This window comes from Hemicordylus capensis, chromosome 2 (assembly GCF_027244095.1).
Source record: "Hemicordylus capensis ecotype Gifberg chromosome 2, rHemCap1.1.pri, whole genome shotgun sequence".
NCBI lineage: Eukaryota > Metazoa > Chordata > Lepidosauria > Squamata > Cordylidae > Hemicordylus > Hemicordylus capensis.
In genome coordinates, this window is record NC_069658.1 from 139,451,083 (window position 1) to 139,470,452 (window position 19,370).

The window sequence follows — 19,370 nt, forward strand, 5'->3', positions numbered from 1 at the left end:
CTTGACATCTCAGAAATTCCATGTTTCTCCTGAGGAAGAACACCCACTTTCACTTTGGGAAGGATCCAGACTAAGTTAATGAAGATTAAGCACTAGGTCTGTGCTTCAGCAGTGCCAAAGCCAAATAATCTGCACCTTTGTGTAGATATTGTGCTCCTGTGGTGTGGCAGTGGGCAGGGGTGGTGGTGGTGGTCCTTTATGGGAAGCTAACCATGGTGGCTCAGACAGCACATGGGGCATGGAAGGAAGCTTCATGGGGAACACTGGGACAGATTGTCCCTCCAAGTGCTTTTCCTATGGAGCTTTATGGGGAAAGTGCTTGGAAGAAATACCCCTCCCAATGCTCCCTGCACACACCTCCCATTGTGCCTCATGCCCCTGCCACCAGGGTGGCACGGGGTTTGGCTTCCCATCAGGGAGGCCCCACCACCACCAGAAGCATGCAGTACCACCCACCACTACGAGAGGCAGCTGTGCTTTGAGCGGTGGCCTCTGTGCCGTACCTGCACAAAGGTGCAGATTATTTGTTTTAGGCAGTGCCAAAGCACGAGGCTACTAAGGACCACTGAAATAAATGAGACAAAACTAGTCATAGCTAACTTGCATTGCATTGATTTTAATGGGACTTAACTTAGTTTGGATCCTGCCCTTTGAATTGTACCTTAGAAGACATTTCAGTGCCAGCTTGGACCTCAGTTCTTTTGTTACCTACACACCACTTTGCTCTGGTAGATATATGTTGTCCCAGTTTCCCTCGGGAACCACACCACTCCGTGGGAAGTGAACCAACAGTTTATTTTTTCAAGTCAATTTTAACTGTGGCCCACAGAGCCACAAGCTATAACTACAGCAGGAGCCATCTTCCTCCAGTTCCCTCTGGAGGAGCTCCTGGTTCCCAGATACTTCTAGAAGCCATCCATTCCTTCCTCCAGGATTAACTCTGACATCCCCACCCACAAGGAGTTCATAGTCTTTACTGCAATATGCAAGTGAATAGGCCCTCTAGTCTGGCGTGAAATCGACTCATTTGACTTCCTGCATATGCCACTGAAGTACTCCAGGCTGACCCTTTCCTTTGTTTTCTTTTCAGAAAACTCGCTATGAAATGTACGTGTCCCTTCTCAAAGATGGAAGTGGCAAGGAGTTGCTGAGCACTGGGGAGAGCGATGGGCCAGGACTGAAGAAATGCCACTCAAGCCCTTCATTAAACCAGGAGTCCCCTGTCAGTGCCAAGGTGAAGCGGAACATCTCCGAGAGGAAGGATTATAGACCCGAAACCCCGAGCATCAAGCAGAAGGTTACTTAAGGCAACTGAGACAGGCTGGAGGAACATCATGTTGCTCGCGCTTTGATCACCTGTCCTTTGCAAAAACAAAACAAAATTAACACATCTGCCTGAATGGGGTGTTAGTGACATTTTAAATTTTAAATTTTGCTGTTTCTGTACAGGTTGTTGGAGACGTTTTGGCTTCTGCCTTGCATTTGCCTAGTTAATTTATCATAGAGCAATTGATCTGATCTTTTTTTAAAAATAAGAAAAAAGAGGGGAAACAAGGAATGGGAAGAGAGAGATTTCATGGTCTATTTATCTCTCTCCCCATCTTTTATCTTCTTTCGTTGGCTTGTAATTTTCATCTCTCAAGTCATCTGCTGCCTTTTCGGGAGCAGAGAAAGTAACTGGATAAACAGAAGCTTACTGAGTATTTAGCTTTGTGAATGAATTCTTGCATTTGCCAAGGTGGCATTGATTTACTGCAAGAGGGACTCAGTAAAAATGCTGATGCCGGGAAATAAGATTTCCAAGTGCTACTGAGCCTTTAACTACACATAATGGGAGCCATGTCAGTAGCTAGACTACTGAATGAACAGTTATGGTGATCTCTGAGCCCACACTCTGTAAGGGACTAGAAAGTGAAGGTTGGACATCAAGGACAAAGATGAAGTCCCAAAAGTTAGCATTTTGGATGTAGAGGAAGGCCAGCATGGTGTTCTTTGGTGACCAGCAGTGGTTCCAGCCAAAACTGGTCTTATTTCTTCATTTCATTCAACTGTAGGTCTCAACCATTGATCTCTTTGTTTTATTAGCAGGTATAGTTCTCAACAGTGTATAGTCACGTTTGCTCTACAGACCTTAATGTGTGTTTCTTCTCCACTGGCATGATGATCCTCTTCCAAAAGTTCAAGTATGTTCAGGCACTTTAGAATCAAATTTATTGCAACTGGGTGTTTTCCTTTCAGTGCTGGAAAACCTGAAAGCACAGTTGCCCACTTCCCTTCTCTAACTAAAGTTAAGACCTAGAGACCTGGTATTTAGAATTATGGATTATTTCTTCCTTTAACAAAAACCTGTCTCCATTCCAGCCACCCTGTGCTGGCCAGCCAATTCCTCCAGCTATAAAATCACCCATCATAAACATAGCCCCCACCACCTCTTTATTTCCAGCCATCTACAAAGTGAATATGGGCCCAGAACAAGGTGAATAGCGTTACCAATGCTCCTTTATCGACCTTATTTTCTTAGCACAGGGCAGCATTACATTTGACACTTCTTTGAGAATTGCGAAGTGATTTGATCCTGCAGTTCTTACTCTTATCGTGCCTCATCCCAGGGTCAAGCAAATAAAAAGAAAAACCAGAGCAGTGTTGACTTAAGGTGTAATTAGGATCCATGGACAACAAACTCTGGATTATCAAAGCACTTGTAATGTATATAAGGTTGCTCCATTGCCCCAGAATTGGCAGCTCAAAGATAAGGATGCACATCATGTGCCATTGAATTGTTTGCAGGATCTGTGTGTTCCTCTGCCCACCAATCCAATCAGGACAAACTGGAGAGGGATAAATTTGTACATTAAAAACAGCCCTGCTGAATCGGGCCCAAGGCCCATTTAGTCCAGCATCCTGTTTCCCACAGTGGCCCACCAGATGCCTCTGGGAAGCCCACAGGCAAAGCTGAGGGCATGCCCTCTCTCCTGCTGTTGCTTCCCTGCAACTAGTATTCCCTGGCAGCTGCCTGCCATAGAAATAAGAACAAGGCTAGAGTGACACACAGCCTGAACTTCTGGTACTGAACTGAAAGCTGATGCTGGCCAAGACTCTGTATGTGCATTGTAGTCAGGAGCATCGCTCTTATCCCTACATATGATGAAAGGTCTGTATGCCTGGCATTGACAATTAGAGTGACCAATGGTTCAGTTTAATTCCAGAAGTGCATAAGGACTGCCTTGGGACTGGAACTCCTTGCTGTCTGCCCCTTACTAGGTAGATCTGCCCACACTTTGAGAATCATTGGTCCTGAGCATCACAACGGGCAAGCCAGTCTTTAGCGCAGACAGGTTGATTGTTGTTACAAGAATGGATGAACAAAGGAGGATGGCGTTTATGAGGCAGTGGTTCTCTCATTGTTCTGCAGTAACTCATTTTTCATGAGTGGTTCACAAAAGCCAGCAAGCCGTCCAGGTATAGTGAGACGTGCGAGATGGCAGTATAGTGACAGGGCTGATTACCATTGTCTGGAAAGATGGGGTGACCTTGCTTTCACGGCTATGTCTGTTCCATCTCGGCTGGGGTAAAGAAAAAGTGAAGATGCTATTAAAAAGATTGGAAGAGGTGGGAGAGATGTGGAAAATGTTAAATAGATCAAATGAAAGAGTAAAATCACTGTTTCTACAGAAGAGTGAAAAGCAAATGCTATTGTATTGAGATTTTCAATGGCATTTTCCATAGATGTGTAGTTGAAGAATGAGTTGAATTATTCAAGAGCCTTCTGTTTTGTTTGGCTGTTATCCTTTCTAGCTGTTTGCTGAGTGTTACTGAGTGGTGTTTGCAAACTCCAGAATAGCAGTTTTTCTTGGAGTGATTGTGATGTAAAGTTCTGAAATGGTGTTCATCCTAAAGCATTCAATGCAAATTAATTGTCAAGAGGCTGTGGCCTCCTCCCTCCCTCTAATAATACAAAGCAGTCAACCTAATATTCCCTCCCCCACCCCCCACCCCCGAAGAATCACAACTGAAAGGGGTGGTGGTGGTGGTGAAGATTTGGATAGGAACCATGTTGCAGCCAAGTAACCCAAAGCCCAGATTATTAATCCCTTGGAGAAGAGATAGAAGCAAGGTGTATGTTATCCAGGGACCAGCTCATATGTAGTACTATGCAGTGTAGTCCTATGCATGGGTTTTTGTGAACCTTCTTCTGCCTTTTTCTTGATCTGATCCCAGTCTCACAGTTGAGAATGACACTCACTTTGGGTGACAAAGAGCCACCTCTCTTGGCCACACTGCTCTATTTCTAGTCTTGTCTGGGAGGTCACTGATAAGGGCAGGGGCATAGCAGGAGGCTTCCTATTGGTATCTTTTCCTAGCGGTGGCTTGGCAATGCCCTCTAGAGGGGATGGCTCTATATTCTGGGTTGGGGACCCTCTGGTCTGAAGACGGTGGTTCACTGGCTGGAAGTATAGTTTGTATAAACATGACCTCTTCACTGATGGACAGGTTCTATAGTAAACGCCAGTGCCAGCTACCTGTAAGGGTTGGATTTGTCCCCAAGACTCTCCATTGGCCATCTTTGCTTTAGAACAGGAGCTGGGAGATGGGCAGTTGGTACTGCTAGTGCAGGGAGAAGGAACCAGCCCCTTGGGCCAAGCTACCACATAGCTAAAGATATGTCGGAATCAGCCCTCAGAGGCATGTGTTCATTCAGCTCTCCTCTTCTCTTGTTGTGAAGCTCTGAAAAGGCCACAGGATGCCAGCTGAGCCCATTGTGCTTCCAGTAGTCAGTGCTCTTCTCTAAAGAAACTGGGTAACAGCTGGGAGCATTCTGCTGATTATTTCCCGGTACTTCAAAATGGAAACCGCTCCCAAGATGGCTATTTAAGTTGCACAATTAAAAGTTTGAATGTGCTCCATGTGTACTCTCATGCTCAGTGTGTACCATAATGAATGCACTCGCCCGGAGAGCCTTGTTGTGAATGGCAACGTTGCAAATAAGTCGAAAGTTGCGTTTTGTGTGTGTTGGTATTTATTTTAATAAGCATAGAGTAGTTCTAATTATTTATTACTGTACTCGCAGAATGCACATTGTTCCGATGGGTGGACTCCCTCGAGTGCTCGAGAATTGCAAGGGCCCTGGAGGAGGCAGTGAGCCTGCCAGGCAGGAATCTCTGTTAGTGAGGGCCAAGTACACCGCTTTACTTTCCCCCATAGGAGTAAGTGGCAGACACTTAAGAAGGAAGCAAAGGCATGCATTTGGAGACAGCACTGGGATAGGGCTTAATTCTGCTCCCTGTTTACTCCAGCTCTTGAGGAACAGCTGTATCGCCTCATCTTTGGTTCGAGTTCTGGATAACATTAGAGTGAGACAGAAGTGTGTGTGTGTGTGTGCGCGCACGCTTCTTTAGTGTTCGTTTGAAAAACAAGCTGTAGTTCACTCTGGTGGTCCAGCATAGCAGATCTGTGCATACTGCTGATGGGGAGACATATTCCAACAAAGAGGTGTACCTCTGTTCTGCAATAGTCACTAAACCCTGATGAACTTGGGGAAAGTGTATGCTGCTGTGAATGCATATCCTCATCCAGAGTTATAAGTCGCATGCAACGTCTTTGAATAGAGCTGAAGTAGGGCCACTGGCTGGCCCCCTGACCAAATTACTTGACAAAAGTCCTGCTGAAATTAGGCGGTCCTTTGGAGTAACTTCTGTGTCGTGCTTTTCAGTAACTGAGCCTTGATGCTGTATTTAAGAGAACTAGGCAGGTTTTGGTTTTGGTTGGCGAGGGCTTCTTGCTTTCTGTGAGGATTAGTGGTTGTGAGGCTCTCATGTTTAAGAGAATGCTGCCTTTCTCCATCACTTTGCAAAGGCTTTCTTCATCTGTCTAGAGAGATTAAAATCTCTCAGTATTATCTGCTCCTGAGATCCATGGCAAAACAAAGATAAATCTGTAACAGAACAGCTAGACTGCATGTTGTTTGGCACTGCAGATCACTTCTCAGTCCTTTGGGCTTGGGGGTGGGGGGCGCTCTGTCCTTGCAGAATGCCTTCTGGTTGGGAGGGATGGTGCTGGTGGCTGGATGCGATTTGGCAGTTTTAGAATTCCTGAACTAAATCCTTCCATTTACAGATTACCTAGTGAAGACCACTGGGGTGCCTTCAATTAAACCTCTTCCTTAAGTGATTTCTCTGGCTGGAAGCAGCAGCAGCTTTCTAAAGCATAGCCTCCCCACTACGTCCCTGCCTGCCATGCCATTTTCTCTCTTTCTACTCCCAACCCTCTTAGTCTCAAGTTATCAACCCAGGTTGGGGTTACCAACAACAAGCTACCAGCTCTGTTTTCACTGGAAAAGTCCCACTTTCTACAAGAAAGGATTGTAGCATCTGCAGCCAGTCTGCATTCACTTTCATGGCTGCCTTGCACAATCTCAGTCACACATATCCAGGTTTGTTTTAAACTGAGAATTCAGATAGACCCAGTGTAGCAGAGACCTGTGTAGCATCAAAGGGAAATGAGATTAACTCCAGTGCTAACATCCAGTACAGGTTAGGAGATGCCCGAATTGTCTCCAGGCAATCCTCCAGGATAGCTTTTAAAAGTGGCTGTTTCCTCCTTTTACACCACAAATGCCTAGCACTGGCATCCTCATAAAACTTTGGGGGCAAGTAGCTTCTGCGGATTTAGAAAACTAGCCCAAATGCACTTTCCTTTTCAACTGTGATGGGCTTTTGCTCTCACTGTTCCACACAAATCAGGCTGCTCTCCAGAAAACTTAAACAATTGGAAGGATATTGTAAATGCCACTTACATGCACACACATACAAACACATGTCCATACAGAGTTTTCTAATTCATTGTTTGTTTTCCTCATAAGAATTTGCCAGTAAACAAAGTTCTACAAAGTTCTTTTCAAATTGCAATGAGATGCTAACTGTATTTCATTCAAAATCATTTTCTTTTTCCAACTCCTGATTTATCAGAAAGGCCTATTAGCAGTCTAAGCCACCTAATGGCACAGTGGGGAAATAACTTGCCCAGTGAGCAAGAAGTTGCTGGTTCAAATCCCCACTGGCATGTATCCCAGATTATGGGAAACAACTATATTGGGCAGCAGCGATATAGGAAGATGCTGAAAGGCATCATCTCATTCTGCACGGGGGAATGGCAATGGTAAACCCCTCCTGTATTCTACCAAAGGCAACCACAGGCCAACAACACCGACTTGATGGCACAATTTTACTATTAGCAGTCTAGCCATTGTTCACGGAGTCAGGAGTTCACTCATACTCTCTTCCTTAACTGTAGAAGTGACATCCTTAGGAAGTTTCTGGAAAACAGGTTGCAAGACAGATCAGTTTGTTTTTAGAACACTGCAGCCATCCATGCCAGTTTCTACTTCTTGGTGACTGTTTAAGAGCCACATTTGTGATCCATTCTAAGGGGAAACTCTAGGTGGAGGATTGAGAATCCAATTAAAATCCAGTTTTACTGCACATACTGGGTATCAAACAGGCAATAAATCCACATTTTCCAACAGACTAGGAGACCTGCCTGGAAATCCACGCTTTATTAATTTCCTCTTTCAAAATACCATGGCTTCTTTGTTTGGTGCATAGCAGACCCAAACTTCATGAGCACCTCTTTTTCTTCAGTCACTGTGCTGCAGTCTGCCAGACTGGCTAACACTGTTGTAAGTTTGGGCAGAGATCTGGATCTCTGTGCCATGTTTTGAATATGACTGCAGGTGCCCGTAGGTGAGCTCTTGGTCTCAGTTTGTGCATTAGGTGCACGATAATGCGGACTACATATTGGCTTGTTGTAAAGAGTATTAGGATAGGTAGAAAGCGCATTGAACATTCTAGAAATGTGATACAATTTCACACATTCTGGATTTCATTTTGAACTTGGATTAAGATGGGCAAGAATAAAGGTTCACAGAAGGGGGTGTATCAGGAGGATAATAACCAGAACTTTATTCATAGTTCTACAATTGCTACAAGATTGGGCCATGTCGGGTCTTTCACCTCTCATGATATGGCTCAGACAAATTATTTTGGGCACCTGGCCATTATCTTTTAAAAATGGTAATAAACAAAGAGATTCTGTCTGGGAACAAATAGCATAGAAGTTAGCAAATCATACTATATGGGATTTTTGCCTAAAATGGGAGAACTAATTTGGCAAGTGGGGAATTTCTCTCATCTCCTACCAGCAGCATGTATTTTCAGTTAGTGTGTATATAATATTTTGGACAAGATGCTTATAATTCCCAGGTACTTCCTTTTGGTTTTTCCCACCTGTGAATAGGTATAAACTAGAGCAGGCAGCTGGCACTTTTGTGCATGTAGTGTTAGGTAGTCAGATGTATTCGCAACTGAAAAACAGTTCTATATCTAATGTAAGGCCAATATATAAGGATTATTGGAGGGCATTTCCAGGAGCACTACGTGTCAGCGTTAATTCACTTCTCATGACTGAGGTATGCCTATGACTTCAGTGTTCATAGCAGGAATGCCACTGAAATTAAACATTAATTAAGAATCCTAAGAAACTAAGTTTTTAGCAGCAGTTTCTTAGGCCTGCTCCTGTGGGTTTGGGAGCAGACTTGGAAGGAGAATGTCTGAATTATTGAAATGGCCCAGAAAGCCACTTCCCTGCACGCAAGGCCTCACTATGGCCAGACTAAACCTGGCACATTACTGCCTGTAGCTCAGGGATAGAACACATGCCCTGCTGCATGCAGAAGGTCCCGGGTCCAACCACCAGTTAAGAGTCTTTGGTGACAAAACTGTGAAGGAGCTCTAGGGAGAGACCTTAGAAGACCATGTCAGCCAGCGTAGATGGTCCTCAGCTAGGTGGACCAGTGATGTGAGCCACTGATTGGCAGCTATGCAGAAAAATAACTGCAGGGTTCTTTCTCCCCCCTCCCCCGCCACCCCAAGGGTGTTTGTCTCTTCCTAATTAGTGCAGATGAATTGCTCTGGAATTTCCTCTGCAAGAAGTCCTCCAGTATATGTTCAGCAGCATCTTTGTGGCTTGACAAATGCTGGGCTTGATTACATACAGCTGTTGCAGGGGTCTGAATAAGAATCCCCCCATTTTGGTTCATAATTGGGGGGGGGGGGGCGCTGGCACATTGTTTGTTTCTGATAATTATACAAAACAGACAAGGTGTCATGCTGCTTCCTGTAGTCATTGTTACTTGTACACAAAGTTTTTCTGCAATTAGAATATTGGTTTATAATAAATACCAAAATGATTGCAACAATCTCTGTTCAAGATACACCTGCAGTTAGTTTTCCAATCTCCCTGGATGCAGAGTTCTGTAAGATTCAAAAGCCTCCATAATACTCCAGTATTTGGTCCCGTAAAGAGATCACTTCATGTCCTTTGCATTTCTTGAAGTAGTAGTGTGACTACTTTGGTAGTAACTCTGAGGATGAGTTTATAGTGATCAACATAAATGCCTCCATAATGTTGTTATTCTTTGTCATCTTTTGTGGCTATCAGGGTTGATAAAACTCAATGGATTTAAAGAAAACCTGGATTTTACAAATGTAAATCAGATTTTTTTAAAAAAATTAAATTGGATGTTGATTTTTTAAAGTTATTTATTAAAAAAGAACTGAGGTCAAAGAGATCATTATGGATTTTAATCATAACTTCTAATTATATTAAATGAATATGTAAGCAGTATATCGCGATCAGAGATGACATACCTGATCAGTCCTATTCTGCAGATGGTGTAGATGCTGTGTGTGCACATGTGCGTACGCGCATGCGCACACACAGTCAAGCCCTTGTCCCTCCTTCTTTCTCTCTTTAAATGTGCAAAATGATTAGACTCATTCACACGTTATCTTCAACACTTGTACCAGGGGCGTAGCAAGGTTGGAGTGGGCCCAGAGACAAGATTTTAAAATGCCCCCCCCTTACTGACACTCAGCTCATGAAGTGAAGAAATCTTAAATGAGGCTGAATAGTGGTAACAAAAAGCATAGTAAAATTTACACACACACACACACACACACACACACACACACACACACACACAATGTGCCACAATAGAACATAATCCTTAATTATTTTTAAAAAGGTTTTGTAAATTGTGGAGGATGCAAGTCATGTAATGGTACTAGAGAAAGACATCCTGTTCTGGTAGCTCCAGGTCTTAACACTCACATCAATTTCGGAGGATGAATGCAACTGAAGGAAGCACGGGCGGGTGCGTGGCTGGAGGAGTCAGTCATGTGACTTGCCTCTGGGGGCCCCCCCAAGGCAGTGGGCCCCCAGACAACTGTCTCCCCTTGCCCTATTATAGTTACGCCCCTGACTTGTACAATGAGTACAGAGGTACACAGGCACAGTCATTCACATGTTATGTTGAACACAGGTACAGCAATAAATTTCCTATTTCTAATATGCATTTGAAGGGCCTGTTTCCAGGTTCATTTTTAAAATGAGCCCAGGTACAGTCATTCACATAAACATGTACAAGTGTACAGACATCTGTACACTCATACAGTATAATGTCTGAATCAGGCTAAAGAAGACCAGTGAATGAATAGAGTATTGGGGGGGGGAGTAGATCTGAGCATGGTGGAGGAGTCTGGATATAAATGCAAGGGATGAGGAGGGAAATAGAAAGTGAAACCAAAAGTGAACAGAGCATATTCATGCAGTCCTGAGAAAACATTTTCCAAGTATATCCAGCATTGTAGCAGGGAAACATCTATCATGGCAGCAGGCACTAAAAGAGACCCCATTTAGGAATATTTCAGTGAAGTTCCTGTACCTGTGGATAAGACAGGCATGCGTGCAAAATGCAGAGTGCAACAAAGAAATGCAAGGCCTGGTTGTCTGAATGAAACAGCAATATGAGATGTGTGCAGCTATTATAATGTGTACCTACCTTCTGAAAATGAAACCTACATCTATCCCTGAATATGTATTAAGGTTATGTTAGACAACAAGAATGTGCTTTTACTAAAAAGTGATGATTAAATAGAATCTTCCTGACTAGTGATTTAAATTGTGATTTAAATCATTAAAACTGAGACCTTTTGTGAAGCGATTTAAATCAATCTGATTTAAATCAAATCAACCCTGGTGGTTATTCATTCTGTCACCCGCTAGTGACATTTCCCTGTAAAGTTTGATTGTATAAACCTAAGCTGATATTCATTTTTCCTGGGAGTTTAAAGTAGCTCTGTTAGGTAATGTTTTAGCAGGAGTAGTACATATATGTAAATTCCATGCGGTGTACATGGTAGTATTTAAGTTTAAGTTATAAAGATATTCATGGGATCAAATTTTATCAGTAGAGAATCCTGCACTGATAGGATTCTCTGGTTTTGTTTCAGTAAAGCACCATTAACATTTCCTTAATTTCTCCACTGAAATTATACATGAGGGCTAGGCTGGACCCAGGCTGCTCTAGGTGTTCAAGGTACATGTCCTAAATAGTGAGGCCTTCATTGTCGAGTGGGAGAGACCCTGGAAAGCCAATTTACAAGCTGTGTATCTGGAAAGAACACTTCAAGCCAGGGTGTAACAAGGAGATCTTTCCCCCTTCTTCTCTAGTTTTCCCCTCAACTTTAGTTCCGCTAAGGCCCATAGACAAAATAATGCTGAGTTTAAAAGGAGGGTATCTCTCTCAAGTATGCTTAATGGTGAGGGATATTACACTTGAAAGGTTGTTGCCTATCTCCAGTGGCTTTATGAACTCCTCTCAACATGAAGAGGATAGGCTGCATTTTGTTAAAAGTTAACCAAAAGTGTGGATGGTATGAAAAAGGCAGCATGTTGTGGAGGGGCTGGTGGTATGAGTGATGCCAAGGACTATGTTGGCTGGCCACATGTCACTGGAGCCCCACAGAATTATGGGTACAAGCCTTGAGTGGATGGGACTCCCCTCTCCCCCGTCCTAGCAACAATGGATTCACTAATCTAGAGACTGATGTCCAATATTCTCCTACAAGGTTCCCACCAATGTGTTTATAATGTGTGCCTACCTTTTTGTTGGTACGAGCTTATAAAATTATTATTATTATCTATATACCGCTTTTCAACAAAAAAAAGTTCTCAAAGCAGTTTACATAAGGATAGAAAAAGAAAATGGTTCCCTGGCCCCAAAAGGCTCACAGTCTAAAAAGAAACACAAGAGAGACACCAGCAAGAGCCACTGGGAAGGGATCCTTTGCTGGACTGAATAGGGACAGTTGCACTTCCCCTGCTAAACAGAAGAGAGCCATAACGTTATATAACCTCTGGGGAATCAGTCATAGGCAAAATAGGAAGACAAAACAGTTATTCCTGTGGGGGGGGGGGCGGGGGGAGAAACCAGTGCAAATCTCTTGTTAAAATAGTCTCTTTGAATTACCTAACCTAAAATCTAAGCAACAACCAATATTGGTCATCCCTTTCCATTACTCGGGGCTGGATAGCAGATCAAAGCCTTAAGCACATAAGCTACCCAGTCCACATCAGTCTTGAGCCACAGCCCACACCTTCCCCAGCATACAGGTCAAGATCCTTCCACAGCAACTATTCATTGGCCAATGTTACTGTTGACCAATCAGTCTCTTCTTAGAGTTGAGAGTAGATTATGTTCTGCCAGACAGAAGCCTGGTGCCACCTATGCCAGGATTCTGCCCAACAAAGTTAATTTATCCCTATGGGAACATAAAATGGCAAAACACAACCTACTTCATCAACATCAGTAGCCAAAGGGTCCAAACTGTTTTGTCAATATTCTCTACAGGTACCACAGAATTCCCTTAAAATCTTGATTCCCTCTTTGCAGGTACTAGAAAGGCAATTTCATAGTAAATGAAGGCACTTATGGAGCTCCTCTTCCATATGGAAGCAGGACTCACTTATGTGGATATTGTTTTTATATCATTGAAATAATATTTTTGAGATTGTTTACATTTGCTTTTATTTTTCTGTATATAAATACACTTCCCTCTGGTTTACCATTGCTGGAATCATCCCTCTATGGTATGCAGACAATAATTTGCCTGACGTTATCAAGCTGTGAGATATTGTAGACTTTTTTCCCTCTCTTGTGTACATGTTCATGACTATGACAACTTTTTAAATATAAATATATATATACGTTGGAATAATATTGCTTTGGCGCATCAAAGCCCCTTCTGAATGGATTTTTATGTTTATGAAAATGAACAAGCCAGTGAAGGATTTCACATATGTATATGATATATGTATATGTAAAAACAAAAACAAAAAAATAGAAAAGAAATAAACCAAATGTATTTCATCGACTGGAGTTGGAGGTCCTTATTTAAGTTAGCCCTACAGTGCTATTTCCAAAGAACCGCAAAATTGTCTAGTTTGTTTCACCGAACATCCTCTGATGTACTATAACGAAGCCCAAAAATTATAACTATAGTAAAAATAAAAATCACCATGATTTAGGAAGCAGCTAATTGATCAGTGACCCACCCTCCACTGCAGAGTCAGTTTCAGGTTTTCTTAAATTATGAGCTATCAGTGGGCCCTGTCAATCCTCAGTGGAAGTTTATAAACATTTGCCAAGTGCAAGGCCACACTGGGAAAGTTAGATTGCCACATTTTTCCATCTATGACAGGGGTTTCCAACCTTGGGTCCTCAAGTGCTGATGGACTACAACTCCCATCATCCCCCACCCCATGGCTAGTGATGATGGGAGTTGTAGTCTAACAACATCGGAGGATCCAATGTTGGAAATGCTTGCTCTGAAATGAGTGGATGTGATAGCAGATCACCTCCCTTTGGTCATGCATGACACAGCAGGATTTCTAAGGATGTTTTCTATCCCAAGAAGTCAAGTTACTAGGTAAGACATTAAATAATAGTGAATCAACACAGGATGCAGTTGGTGAAGCTGGATTCATTTTTTTTTTGCCAAGCTGTATAGTGGAAACCTCAGTGACTCCTTGTGCTACTCATTCATACATGAAGATGGCTGCTGCAGGCATAGGGAAACCTCAGTCACAAAAACTTTCAGTGGAAAAAACAGCATAATAGTGCACTTCCAGAAGGTTTAAAGGCAGACTCTTGAGCTCTACAATAAATCCAAAAGAGTGAGACTGGAAAACTGAAAGCAAGAAGTGTGTTCCTATTATGTCTGGTATGCACCTGCTTCTGATGATACAATTAATGTCATCAGATGTAAGTATAAGATCTCAGAGGTATACATGTGATACAGAGTTTGCTTCTGTCAAGCACTGCTCAAAAATTATGACTGCACGTGGTGATTGCCATAACAAGGAATGTGAGAGCACAAAAGGCATTGTTGATGAAAATTCATATTAATATTATGATAATATTAACAGTAATATGAATCAGACTGCTTAATACTCCAAATCATTGATTGATTGATTGATTGATTGATTGATTTTCAGCATAATAATAGATTTTTGTTAGATTGATTTTCAGAGATGTATTTTGAAATAAAATGTGTGTTTCTACCCTTCACTCCTTTAAGTGAAGCCACCACACATAAAATTATATTTCTTTTTCTTTCTTTATTGCAATGAGATTACAACAATGCAGAAAACATGATTGAGGATAGTAATCAATCAATCATCTTTATTACGGTCAAAGACCAGCACAGGAGAAAGTAATATATATGCAAGTATAACTGAAAAATAAAAATCTCTTAAACATAACTTAAACATAATAAGATACAACCAACACAGGAGAAAAAAGGCAGGTGGCAGGGAGGGCTCATAGAAAATGATAAATATTGCAAGAATAAGTAAGTAAAGTTTAATAGGGTGCTAATGCTCCAGTACATAATTTTTAATAGGCAAAACTTAACATAATACCAGCACCAATGAACCCAGTAAGTGAAGAGCACAAATACAGCAACAAACCAGAAGAAGATAAAGATATACAAGAAAATTAAAAGAAATGTTGGCACTCCCGAGTCTAGTGTGGTAATCGGCTCACTGCACACTCCTGTGGACCCTCTGTAAGAAGCAATTAATTCAGGATAAAGACTGCAAAACAGGATTTAGTGCAGGGACCTTGATGTACGTACACAGAGATACCAATTACAACTAAAGATAAGAGTCCACATAGGAACATAGGAAGCTGCCATATACCGAGTCAGACCATTGGTCTATCTAGCCGCGTGTGCGACGTGGGCACCCGCAAAAGGCTTCTTGAAGCCTTTTGCACCCAAGCGGGGAAAGAGGCAGCAGGGAAGGGCATCCTGCCGCCCCAATTACTGATGAAAATACGTGCGCCAGAGGGGGGAAAGCGGTGGGAGGGGTAAGTAAACCACCCACCCGCCCTTAAAGGAACCCCCACCCCCAGTGCCGGACCGCAGCTCCGCGGTTCCGTGCACACCTCTATTCTCAAGCACGCCTCAAAAGATCTTTAACCGTGGATTCTAAAAACGTTACAATAAATGGATGAGGCTTGTCAGTAGCACATGAGAGAGGAGTATATATATATGATCATCTCTTTCAATTTCCAACTCACTCCTCCGGCAGGGAAAATATTTTGCAAAGGAACTCTTTAATGAAGTTATGGATAACAATAAGCATGTATACCACTCTGAGCTCAGAGAACAGCAGGATATAAATGTAATAAATTAGTAATAATAATATTAATAATTAATAATCAGCCAATTATAAAAAGCAACATTACTGGGAACAGCCTATATTCTGCGACAATATCTATAATAACAAGAACAATATTGATAACAAAATTCTGACATCCCAGGTCCTTGGAAAGGACTCGATGTCTGGATAAAACAAACCAGTCAATAACACCTGCCTGACTGTGTAAACAAGAAATAATAACAGCAACAACATTGACAATAAAATTCTGGCATCCCAGGTCTTTGGGAAGGACTCAAATGTCTGGATAAAACAAACCAGTCAATAACACCTGTCTGACTGTGTAAACAAGAAATAATAATAATAAATAATAGAGTTAGTCTTTCCCAGATGTTCTGGGACCCACAAAATGTGCAAATTCAAACAGTGAGATTCTAATTCCAGGGTGCATACCCTGGCTTGCAGGCTCTTATCGACCATCTGTAATATGCCCAAAGTGGAATCAACAAAGGAACTTTTATCTTTTGAGAGATTTTGCCTTCCAACACCCCCAGTCTGGCAGCAGTTGTGTCAACAGAGGCTTGAAGTGATCGAAGCTTTTTTAAAAAAAAAATTCGGATTTTAAATCAGCAGACATAGTTTTAATAAACTATCAACTATGGTTGACTTTTGACATGTTGTATATATCTGCACTTTTCATTTTCACCTTGCTTTTGTTGCATTTTCTCCAGAAAATAACTTACCAGCTACTGTGCTGCTGGATTTGAGGAAGAGGACACTCCTAACTGCAGTAGAAATGTGGAGCTGTGCTTGCAGAACGCAAGCTTCATTTACTAGTATAAATATATTTGTACAAGGGAAAGATACTTTTTTTAAAAATACACTATGCTTTATGTGTATGTACTGTATGTGAATGAAGCTGCTTCCTATACAAATGTGGGTTTTTCCAGCTATTGTATGATATGATATGTGATAAATGCAGACTTTTAGAGTTTATATTGTATATGCCAGACTGACAATCTGCTAGGACCACCTAGTTCAATCATTCATAAAAAATTCTGCTTCACCAGTGCATAAAATTGCAAGGAAATATATGGCAAACTTCTAATATGTATTAAATGCTCACAGTAGCTTCTAAATCAATGCTATACATTTTCAGAACAATATATAACTCCAGCAATAAACATCCAACTGTTTATTTTCCTGGGATAAAATGGAGGGGGGGAGTGTTTTAAGATTTGGTGAGCAAGCAGTGGAAGGGTCAAGAATGCACAATGAAGGGCTTCAAGGCGAGCAGGAGACTGGTCAGCAGTCATACTAGTTCTTATTAGATAGAACATAATTTATTATAGTCAACATACCAGATTTAAGGCAAAAAGCAAACAAATATTCAAAGCAAATCCATAAGTTCCTATTTGAACTTCTAAATATGTGATCTTTTCATGATTCATGAATTTCTTATTGACTGATTGCATTGCGTTTTTCTACCGCCTAGTACAGAAATCTCTAGGTGGTGTATAGATTTACATAATATAAAACAAAACATTTAAAATTCATAAAAACAGATAAAAATCACAATAGATAAAAACACACATTAAAATTTAAAATCTAAATTTCAGTTAAAAGCCTGGGAGAACAGGTACATCTTCAAGGTCCTCCTAAAAGCAAACAGAGAAGGAGATGCTCTTATTTCAGCAGGGAGCGCATTCCAAAGCCCTGGGCAGCCACAGAAAAGGCCCGGTCCCGAGTTGCCACCAAATGAGTTGGCGGCAACCATAGCCGGACTTCTCCAGATGATCTTAATAGGGGACAGGGTTCACGATGGATAAGGTGCTCTCTTAAATACCCTGGGCCTAAGCTATTAAGGGCCTTATAGATAATAACCACCAGCACTTTGTATTTTGTTCAGAAACATATCAGCAGCCAGTGCAGTTCTTTTAGAATCGGTGTTATATGGTCCCTTGGAGTAAACCCAGAGATCAATCTGGCTACCGCATTCTGTACCAATTGTAGTTTACGAACTATGTACCAAGTCAGCCCCACATAGAGTGCATTATAGTAGTCAAGCCTAGAGTTTACCAGCATATGTACCACTGTTTTAAGGTCATTTGTCTCCAGAAATGGACATATTTGGTGTATCAGCCAAAGCTGATAAAAAGCACTCCTGGCCACAGCCTCAACCTGAGAAACCAGGGAGAGTTGGGGATCCAGGAGCACTCTCAGACTATGAACCTGATCTTTTAGGGGGAGTGTAACCCTATTCAAAACAGGCAGAGCTAAACCACCTCTTAGATCCCGACCCCCTAAAGACAGTACCTCCATCATCTTAGGATTCAATTTCAGCTTGTTATCTCTCATCCAACCCAAAAGCACTTCCAGGCAGGCACTTGGGGGTGGGGGGGGTCATGCCATTTCCTGATGAAGTTGGTATGGAGAAATAGATCTGGGTGTCATCAGCATATTGATAGCACCCCAGACCAAACTTCCTGACGATCTCTCCCAGCGGTTTCATGTAGATGTTAAAAAGCACTGGAGACAGTATGGAGCCTTGTGGAACCCCACACTTCAGCTCTCGTTTTTCAGAACAACAGTCTCCAAGTGACACCATCTGGAATCTGCCAGAGAGATATGAGCGGAACCACTGTAAGACAGTGCCACCCAATCCCACCTCCTTCAAGCGACCCAGCAGGATACCGTGGTAAATGGTATTTAAAGACGCCGAGAGATCCAAAAGGATCAGCAGAGTCACATTCCATCTGTCTCTCGCCAGTTGGAGATCATCCATCAGGCTGACCAAGGCAGTCTCAACCCCAAAGCCCACCCGAAAGCCAGTCTGGAAATGATCTAAATAATCTGTGTCATCCAAAACTGCCTGGAGCTGAGAAGCAACCACTCGCTCAATCACCTTGCCCAATCAAGGAGGATTAGAGACAGGTCTGTAATTAGCTAACTCTGAGAGATTCAATGCAAGTTTCTTCAAATATTTATTATTTATTTATTTATAATATTTATATTATATTTATAATATATTTAAATATTTATAATATTTACCATATTATTTATGGTATCCATTTATCTATCATATTTTATACCTCCTGATATGTACATCTCTAGTGTACAAATATTGAACAAATTTTAATATTAAAAATCACAGATTAAAATAGATAAAACACAATAAAAACACATTATAAAACACAATATAAAATATAAATATAAACACAATATAAAACAAATTATTACAATTATTAAAATTAATTTAATTAAAAGCGTGAGAGAACAAGAAAGTCTTGAGGGTCTTCCTGAAAACAAATAGAGAAGGAGATGTTCTTATTTCCGCAGGGAGGATATTCCAGAGCCCTGGAGCAACCACAGAATCCCGGTCCTGAGTTGCCACCAGATGAGCTGGTGGCAACCGTAACCAGAACTTTCCAGAACATCATAAATGGTGGGAGGGTTCATGACAAAGGAGGCGCTCTCTTAAATAACCTGGTCCCAAGCCATTAAAAAGGGTCTAATAATAGCCTCCTTAAAACAAAGAGACATCCTGCCCTCCCCCAGAGAAGCATTTATGATATTTACCAAACCCTCTCTGAAAATATGATTGCCAGATGAAACAAGCCAAACTGGGCAAGAGTCAAGAGACCAGATGATGCGGCATATAGTCTGGCGCAGTGAAAGTGGTCTGATTCAATCCCACAAGAGGGCTTGCTGGGTATCTCTATGACAGACTCTGCATTAACTGTGGAGTCTAGTTACACACAAATACAAGATATTTTATCTGCAAAAAAAGTTGTTAAACACATCACAGC

The 19,370-nt window shown here is 41.8% G+C and overlaps 1 protein-coding gene across 9 annotated transcripts in view; it reads left to right on the forward strand.

Annotated features, from left to right (window-relative positions):
- The window catches only part of PSD3 (pleckstrin and Sec7 domain containing 3), a 201,216-nt gene extending 187,949 nt beyond the window's left edge, over positions 1-13,267 (forward strand). For all 9 annotated transcript variants that reach the window (XM_053290547.1, XM_053290549.1, XM_053290552.1 and 6 more), the window contains one exon: positions 1,091-13,267. In XM_053290547.1, the coding sequence (XP_053146522.1) occupies positions 1,091-1,306 (216 nt within the window). In that variant the 3' untranslated portion in view covers positions 1,307-13,267. The remainder of the gene's footprint in view (positions 1-1,090) is intronic.
- Positions 13,268-19,370: the final 6,103 nt, after the last annotated feature.